Source organism: Liolophura sinensis, chromosome 6 (genome assembly GCF_032854445.1).
Source record: "Liolophura sinensis isolate JHLJ2023 chromosome 6, CUHK_Ljap_v2, whole genome shotgun sequence".
NCBI lineage: Eukaryota > Metazoa > Mollusca > Polyplacophora > Chitonida > Chitonidae > Liolophura > Liolophura sinensis.
The window spans coordinates 28394081-28403737 of NC_088300.1; the positions used below are offsets into that span (position 1 = coordinate 28394081).

Consider the following 9657-nt stretch of genomic DNA (forward strand, 5'->3'; position numbering starts at 1 on the left):
ACCAATAAAGACGCCATTACGCTCTCTGCTGTCAACAGCAAAATAACGACGACCAAAGCCAAAGAATCTGAAGTTACAACGAAGAAAGACGCCAATACGTTCTCTACTGTCAACAACGAAATAACAACAGCCGGTGGCTTTGTGGATAACAACCCTGAGTACTGTTCCTTTGACGGGGCTTTCACATACAACAGTCAGATTTACTTGGTGTCAGGTGACGCTGTTTACGTATATGATGATGTCACTCAGCTTTCTATAGGACCAATCAAGACACATGCTTTGTCAAATGTCGTACCTGGGATCTCCACCCCTATTGACGGCATCTTCGTAGATGAGACAGAAACAACTTTAAACGTTATCAAAGGTAAGGTTAATGATCCTGAGGGCTGTGTTCTTTCGGGTATGTTGGGGCAGAGATCATGAAACTCAAGTGGTGACACAATCTTTGTAAGCCAATGAACACTCCGGACAAACTGAAAGCCTTCGCGATAGACCACAAATTTTCATTGGTAGATGTGAAGATGTATTTTCATTAATATTCATGATTAACTCAAAAGAAAGACGTTGACCATTGAACACGAATTGAAATTGTAGAGAAGCTGACGTTATTTTGCTTGTGAGAAATTCAGGGTCAAACAGCTCTATGTATGCATCGGAGACAAAGTCTACAAGGTATATTCGTCACGAAAACGATATTTCATGTACCGAAGACGCAAACAAGGAAGACTTTATGCTCCACGGCGATGCAGTGTAATGTTAGCCCAGGGCGGTCTCATCAAACCTCCTTACAAAGCTCCTCTGATAAAATGTGTGGTATACACTGAATCCCCACCTAATTCTAAAAATAAATATACCAAATCCTCAATGACAAACCCTCGTCTAACATAATCCAGTGGTTTAAGCATTTCACCTTAGCCAACCGACTTGTGCCAAAGACATGAAACAACAGCAACAGTGTATTTCGGCTTAGGTTATTAGGTTAGTTTCCATTGATCTGGATTGGCGCTATCTGGATACTATAAGGCTACCTCTTCCACCCGAGGAGAGTATGGGTAGATGTGCAGTTGAACCATGATTTTCTATCTGTCTAAAAATCTTTTTTCATTGTCTGGATTTCCATTCACAGCTGTCAACCGATAAAAATGCAGAAATGACCCTATCTTAACAATATATGATTCTCAATCTAATTTAAGTCTAATTTAAAGTAGTATCTTATTAGTTTTAGATGTGTCTTGTATTTATCATTACAGGTGAGATATTAACAACATACTCCACGCCTTCATCCACTTTTTCTTGGACTCAAACACAGCAGACCACCGTGTCATTGTTTTTTGACCGATCGCTGGGAACAGTCACCGGGATATACGAGTTTAATGGGGACACCATAATACTTCTGGGTAAGAAAGTGACCGCTTTAAGTACCACGAAGTCAACACCAATGAACAGCAATTCGCCACACAACATTCTTAAGGCCACCAACAAGAACAGTGCGCCAGGCAGCACCAGTGCCGCATCGGCCCTGACGTCCCAGTACGTTCTAATCGTCGATTCTAACCAGGCTTATTCATTTATCAAACCTACAGGTGCCGACAAAGGCACATGGGGAACTCTTGGGGCTGTGAGGTGTCGTATGATATAACTTTCTGAAATTGTTTCACGGTTTTGAACAAGACGCAATGTAAGTGAACAGCATGGTCTCAAGAAACACTGGTCAGGAATTTGTGGTCTGGGGAAAATATGCCTCACCCCCCTCTACCCTCTCCCCAAGACATTTTAGATGTAGAGACTATATGATATCATTTATGTGTGCTTTTTAAGAATATGAGGTAACCTATATGAACAACATCATTTAAAGAAACATTGCGAGACGTTTTCCAGTGTTAACAGCTTTATTCACATCTCCCGGTATACCAGTTGTAGTTGCAAGCTTGACAATTCCGCACCTCAGCGCTATCACCTGAACAGGAACACCCTGCGCTGGGTGGCGGATTGTTACAGTCCCGGTACCGCCATTGCTGGTTATTACGACAGGAACTCCAAGAGCCCCATCTGCTCCAACCACCGGGCGTGCAATTGGACCACTTGCTGAGGTCCAGATACCCAATCTTGCCACAGTTCTTCTTCTTATTGCTGTAGTGAAGCAAAATTATGTATTATTTGAACAATTAAATGGTGCAATTTGATAATTAATTAAGTGCTGAAAGTAATGGTCCATTAACATCACGAATTGCAATACTTTTGCTATGCAAAAGATAGGGATGCACTTAAGTCCATTAAGTTAATTCGTTGGTCTGTTTTAAGTAAAATCAAGATGAGTTCCATTTATTTGTTGTTTAACAGTTCAGACTGTCAATGACGTCAACAGAACAAATCAATACCTAAAATCAAATTCACAGTTAAAACTCTCTTTTAAAACTTTGATGTAGACAAACGCCCCCACCCATGCTGTTAAGATATAAATGCAACTATGGTAGTAAAGAATGAAGCCACTCGTGGAATGAAAACAAATGCACCCCCTCCCCCCCCCCTCCTCGATGGTGAAGGGGAAAAGAGGAAACATAAACCCTTGTGAAAAAGGCATCCAGTCCTGGTTTAGAGGTAACAAATAACTGGATTTTTGCTGAAAAAAATCCCACGAAAGGAAAGAAATAAAAAAACTGCGTTCTTCCTGACCATGGGTGGATTCTGTCTCAACAAGGATGGGTTTGTTTTTCCGGAACTTCACTAATGCAGGGAAATAATACTTTGATTCATGACAAGGATTTGTGTTTGCAAAATATCAACACTGAAAAACGTCCCCCCAGGCATAAAGCTTTGTGGACATTGTTCGCCCTCATTGTTCAGTAAGGCTTGAACCAAAACACCATTGTCTACAAAACGTGCGGAGAATGCTCTTCTTTGTCATTTTGGGTACTTACGTTACACAAGCCGGTATCTAATAGTGTACTTACTTCCTGGAGACCCGTAGGAAAGCGTGAGGCTGAATATTCTTCACACCTGAGTTTCGACACAGAACCTTAGATAGCTTCACCTTCCGTATTTCTTTCAGTTGAGCTGAAGAATAAAGCCTTCGATGTCAAGTTCCATTCTTCTACGTTAGATAGATAATAATTCCCCCATTTACTTGGTGAATTCCGTAACATAGAAATTATCAATTTTCAACCACCAATCAGGCTTGGTGATCAGACAAGTTCTGTGTCCTTATAAGACAAATATGTATGTGTAAAAAGACATTATATGACTATAACATTATAGCACACGGAGAGGGGAAAAGATCAGCGATCTTGTGATAGCTCCTCGTCAATAAAACCTGAAGAATAAGCGAGAATGTCATGGACTTGAACTGGAGCGGTCGCATTGATGATAGGCTCCTGTGTCATTGCGCTGTGCTAGAACGCAAACTACATTACGCTACTCTAGCAAGCAAACCACTAGCTCACGAAGTTACAACCCCCCAGTTCTCCTTACCCCCCCCCCCCCCCAAAAAAAAAAAAAAACAACGTCCATTAATATTTACGACTATGTTAGTGAATAAAGTACCTTGAGTAAACCCGGTGTTGCTATCTCCCCGTTCATACCAGAACCTGTCACCTGACATGAGCAGTTTAAACTGGCGGGAAATGATGCAGGCAAACGTCCGGCCCACCAGACCTCCGTTGATGGGTTTCTCTGATATACCCCCAGAAAACAGGTCGATGTCGTCAGGATTACTGGAAGAAAGGATAGTGAAACATGATCCTTTTGAGTTAGTGAAGTCAAGTTGAACCAGCAACTTCCACGCTTGCACAATTCGCTTGGAAGGTATGTGTGCACGTATGTATGTATGCTTAGTGTTTAACGTCGTGCTTAACAATTTTTCAATCAAATGACGACGAGGAGTCATTAGGTGTGTGTACATATACCATGTCTTCTTATGGCAGGGCGAATCCATACCGCCAAAGTGCTGCCGCCAGACATGACACCCTACCTAGACACATTATACTGACACCGGAGCACCCAGTCATGTTTCCTTGCTCTAACCTCTCAGTCCTTAGCGTCAAGCGAGGCAGCACAAGTACCATTTTTAAAGTCTTTGGTAAGACCCGACCCGGGCGTTCTAACCATCAGACCACCGAAGCGGTCGCTGGGGACGCGCCGAACACAAATTGGTCCAAGGGGTTTACCGGTTTGTTTATATATATATATATATATATATATATATATATATATATATATATATACATCACTGTTTCTGTACTGTTTTGCTCGTAAAGCAAGTGCTTAATTCACAAGAACTGATATTACATAAACAGCAGAGTTTTTACATATGTTTAACATAGTTTGGGAGCCATTGGTTTAGGCACATACATTCGCCATTGTGGAATATTGTGCATGTGCATTCAAAAATAGTTTAAGCTTATGTTAAATCGTCTAATTTAGTACCCCCCACGTTGTTGTCTATACAGGTATGAATCGAGTGCACAGGTCGCAAGTTTGAATCCAGCTCTCGCAGGTTGGGCTGATGTCTGAAATCAAATGTTTGGACGTGTACCTGACCTGTTTCTAGTGCTCCAATAAAACACCAATAAATGTTTAAACATTTTAAACAAATTAAACACCAATAAATAAATGTAAATTGTTAACATACGCATAGACTCTCTGCAGCTTGGCGGCTGCATCTGCGGTATGGTCCGTCAACCCGCCCCTCCCAGTCCCGAAGGTCATGGCCCGTGGCAGGCCGCACCACACCCTCCACACGTTGTACGGGGGGATACCATGGTCCCTACCTCGCTGGATGTTCAAGGCCGCGAGGTCCAGACTTTGACCCCGGGGGTCCTCGAACAGGTGGTTGGTCAACTGATTCGACATGAATCTATCCGAGGTCTGAAGGGGATCCAAAAGCAGACCTCTCACCATCGTAGACACCCCTTTCCCATAAGGTTCAAATATGGCAGTAGGCCGCGCAAACATATCTTTCAGCAGCATGTTGTTGTTGCCCATTCTCTTCCCGCTGTCGTCCACCCGATGAAACACACTCCTGACTAGGGTATGTCCAAACCGGAATGCCGCCGTGGCGAAAGCGTTTCTGATGCTGGCGTCGATGCCTGGGTCGTATGAGTCAGAAAAACCTTTCTTCTTTGGCGTCAGCTGTAAGCTGTTCATTTGCCGTTTGTTCAAAATCAAAGGCAGCCACTCAGAATAGGTGATATGCTGCATCATGGCTGCCACAATCTTCCTCGCTTCTTGGAATAGCCTCTCGTCGTTCCAGCCGGGGTTAAGCAGGGCGAGTTGGGAAGCGAGGCGGTTGTGTTCACGCATCCAGATCGTGTGAAGACTCGCCAAAGCCATCTGTTCGTTCACACGATCGTCACCTTATGTACCCAGAAATTTATATATAAATATATATCCAAAAAATAAACACCTTACCAATATCTTCAAAGTACAATAAGTCAGCAGTAATCAAAGTGTGCTGACAGACAAGAATCAAGAAATTACTGAGGGAAAGTGCTGGAAACATTAAAGAACAGATATCGTGGTAGTTAGCAGTCAGTTAGCAGTGGTAAATTAATTCTACAGTTTAGGTAATGTGATCAGCAAACTAACAACCTCACAAAAACAGGGAATACTATGTTACTGATCTCATTCCCGTAATCTGGGTCTTTCAGCAGCTTGCGGATGGTCGTGGGTTTCCCCCCGCTCTGTCCGGTTTCTTCCCGCTGCCGTGTAAGCGAAATTCTTGATTACGGCGTAAAATACTAATCAAATAAATAAATCAAACAATTAAATATTACAAGAATCTGAACGGAATTACCTGCTTTGAAGCAATATTCACGACGGCTTTTCACAAGACATCCAGTTTCTGCGTTACGAGGCAGTAGCTGGTTGTCAGAAGTCTTTAGCTGACCTGTGAAATAATCAGCATCCAGTATACTAGATTTTAATGACGCTGACAAAAGTTAGCATAGGGTAGGTTCTTGTATATTCCAGGCTACTGCAAGGGGACAGGATAAAATACTTGGGTGAAAACAAATCAAGGTTAATATTTATACAGAGACCATTGTCTTGAGTATTTTACAAGGCACTCATGACTCATTTTCTAAAGCTGACAACCAACGCTTTCTTGGAGACAAATCACGTTAATTTGGTTGGTTGCTGGTGAGATTTCTATAAACATTTGTCAGACTTCGCTAGCACTCTCAAAATACATCTCCCTCTCGGTCAATATCACGTGAGGACAAATAAAAACCCTCTAAGGGAAACGCAATCGTATTTAATCGTAAACGTTATAAGACTTTACTATACTCATGGTAAGGAGATTTGTCACTATGGCGGTGAAGGTAAACTTAGGATTATGAAGATATTTTCAAATAAAAACTGATGAAATGATTCCACAACAGTTTTCACAAAGGTGTCCTAACCACAGTAAATACTAGTATACTGAAAACCATAGGTCTGAGACTATTAGTCAACATTTACAAGTCAAACTCCGTTACATAACATACCTTGGAAGCCTGATCGAAGCTGCCACTGCTCTTCAATGCTCGATCCGTACACATTGGAGGCGTCAATGTAAGCGGTGATCTGATTCAACTGCTCCCTGTAACCTGCATAACAAAATACATATCAAACATTGTGACCATCTTCTTGGTCGTAATTAATTACGATTGTTATGCAGAGCAGACGGGATAACGTCCGTTCGTGTTTAAATAATCATGTGACCTAAACTATAAAAACTAGGGTCAGTAGTCGATTTAACCAGGTGAAATGGTCTGAGGTGAGAAACTGGCGAAAATAAAAACCATGGCTCAAAGCTGACCTTGCATCATACAAAAGGTAATTTAAAAGTTGAAATGGTTTACACTAGGGTCAGATAACAAATTACCTGACTAGCCTATTGTAATCTGAGTAGTAATCCCCAAATCACCAGAATCAGAATGTGACATCAAATCTTTCTGTATTTGTAACTTCTAGAGTACTTTCTCACACGTAAATGTTATATAACATCCGTAATCACCCTGGCGGGAACAGGTGTGTTATGGGCAGGTGCAGAGATAAACACAGGTGTACTATTAAATAGGAACACTGCTTGCATACAGTTCAGTTCATTAAATGATTCTCAAACAGACTCAAAACTATCCAATTACAGAACTGTATAAAGTATTTTTCATTGAAACTCGCACTGAGAACATTTAAAAACTACAGTGCACCATTATAATTTTGGGTTAAATGTTTGAATATAATTATGTATTAAAAGACAGCTGGTTCCTACAGTTAGCTTTGAATTCGAAAAAAGTTACTTTTTATGTATACTTACCGAAGTTACAGGTGGAACTAGGAGCTTGGATAGAGCGAACGAAATTCATACATGTCTCGTTGTAATGGTTATCACCAGGAGGAACAGGAATGGGGAAGCACGCGCTCCTAACACGTGAAGTAATTGGAATAAAATTGGTTTTAATTGATGAGCTAATGATAGCTTGACTGACTGGCATAGAATTTGAGTGCTTGTTTCGTACAGTGGCTTTACAGCTATATGGATTTGTCGCCAGACACTCAACATGTATACCATTATTTTTTCATCAAAAAGAAACAATAAAGACTGAAATTTATTTCATTTAATTAATATACTTGACATTGTATATGTGTCATATATGCATCACATTTAGACCACCTAATGACTCATTTCTTGACTGTAGGAGAATGCTTGATAGCGTAAATTGCCCAGAAATATACCACCTTTCTTTCAAATCCCTGGTAAGTCGCCGTCTGACAGAATCAGGCAGTAAGTGTTCGCAGCAGATTATATCCGACTCTTGGAGGCCTGGAAATAACACAAGCTAATCAACTGTAATCCATTAAATTGTACTGAACATTAAAAATTGGGTAACTATGAGCAAATCATTGAGTTCCCATAGAACATGAAGTCTTGAATGCTATTAAACCTTGTTTACATAACGCTGTGCCCATATTACCAAACATCTCAAGACTTGAGTCAAAAATTCAAACACAACTACAATTAAAATGTTTGCCTGGGGGAAGGTTAAAATTTCTACACTTAAACACTGGGGTTTATGACAGAAGTCGAATGTTGCTTGATAAGTACGAACCCTGTACAACTTAGAAGCCAGCTAATCTTTAGAATCACACAACATAAACCTTATTACAGGAATGAACAACGGCTGCACACATTCAGGAAAAATAAATAAATGACTAACAAACATTTCCGTCATTCACATAAGTATAAAACACCATACAAAACAAAGCTTGCTGTACGAAGCGTATTGAAATGTTCAAATATTATAACTGCTGCATTTAGCATAATGTTCATTCCTCCATTATCAATGTCTTTGGATCTTCCATTTACTAAGACCTACCTTTCTCAAATGGCGTGCTTGTGATATCATGATCCACAAACTGTCCCCACTGCATGAGCATGTGGTTATACTTGTTCTTAGGCTCCTTTTTCGGTCCATGTTCGTGAACAGTTGTGCTGATCTTCCTGGTGCTTGTCAAGGGGAACCCGAACAGGTTCAACTCACGAGGAGCAGATACACCTATATAAACCAACGACTTAAGCATGTGTGAGTTATGTCATTTTATTTAATGAGTTTAATAATTTATTAATTATTATATCATATTATGAAGATTTATTGTACAAAAATGTACATATTATTTACCTGTTCGTTTATTTACAGGAATAAGTATAGAACTCCGATAAGTAAACGCCAGTTGTGGTGATTTCAGTTTTACTTTTGCATGAAATTCTTGTGATGTTTACATGTATAATATCTCCTCCTGAACAGAAAAGAGCTCTTAAAAACGGAGTTTCGGGACAAAAGCACCCAGTGCTCTTGATATGGTCATTTTAGTCAGTGAAAGAAAAAAGACAATTACAAGTAGTTTTGGAAATAATTACATCTTTTCAGTTGAGGAATTATTTTTAAGATATTCTTTCACTAAAGGTACAATGCATACCCTAAAATGGGTAGCTAAATTATACGAAAAAGTCAAACTACCGTTCATTTACCAAATATACAGTCCAAAAAGTTCAATAAGTTTTCTTAAAACAATACCCGGAATGCCTTTTAACGCGCATGCACTGAATTATCAACTTTTGTAACAATCCCCATCCAAGAGACAGCCCTTGTACAACTTAGTTTTAAGGTGATCTATCCTAAATAGCAGCTAGTCTAAACAGAAGTAATACACTTGCCATCTTGGTACCGTGGCGCAATGAACCTCTGCATGGGCGTAACAGCTTTACCCCAGAGCGGGTTGCCGAGGTTATTACATGACCCGTCAGCAGTTCTGAAAGGGTAGTCCCGGTCACATCGAGGAGTTTGGTAGGGGCACTGGAACTGGGGCTTCGGGAAATTCTGACTCAGAGTCGGCAATGATCGAGATCGGATCGGGTCAAGCGATATCCTGAAAATATGTGAACGTTAATTTGTAACCCTTCGATACAATTTATGTTTTAATTTGAGCACAGGTTTCAACAAATTACGGCTCATGTTTGTTCCTCGGACTCTAAAATAGTATACGTGTGTAAGCTTACAATATCTGAATGATAACAAACTGGGGACAGAAACTTATTAAAACATGAAAAACTTTATGTCAAACGTGAAGTCTGACTTTGACCATTTGACTCCACATAAGATTTATATTTAACTAACGATG

At 40.4% G+C, this 9657-nt stretch overlaps 1 protein-coding gene across 1 annotated transcript in view; it reads right to left on the bottom strand.

The window, feature by feature from the left end:
- Window positions 1-1878: 1878 nt before the first annotated feature.
- The window catches only part of LOC135468838 (peroxidasin-like), a 12305-nt gene continuing 4526 nt past the window's right edge, over window positions 1879-9657 (bottom strand). Inside the window, exons 4-13 of the mRNA XM_064747288.1 lie at window positions 9194-9405; window positions 8355-8534; window positions 7717-7801; window positions 7295-7401; window positions 6483-6584; window positions 5792-5884; window positions 4628-5351; window positions 3541-3710; window positions 2952-3054; window positions 1879-2130 (exon numbers count right to left, since the gene is read on the bottom strand). Of these exons, the coding sequence (XP_064603358.1) occupies window positions 1890-2130; window positions 2952-3054; window positions 3541-3710; window positions 4628-5351; window positions 5792-5884; window positions 6483-6584; window positions 7295-7401; window positions 7717-7801; window positions 8355-8534; window positions 9194-9405 (2017 nt within the window). The 3' untranslated portion in view covers window positions 1879-1889. The remainder of the gene's footprint in view (window positions 2131-2951; window positions 3055-3540; window positions 3711-4627; window positions 5352-5791; window positions 5885-6482; window positions 6585-7294; window positions 7402-7716; window positions 7802-8354; window positions 8535-9193; window positions 9406-9657) is intronic.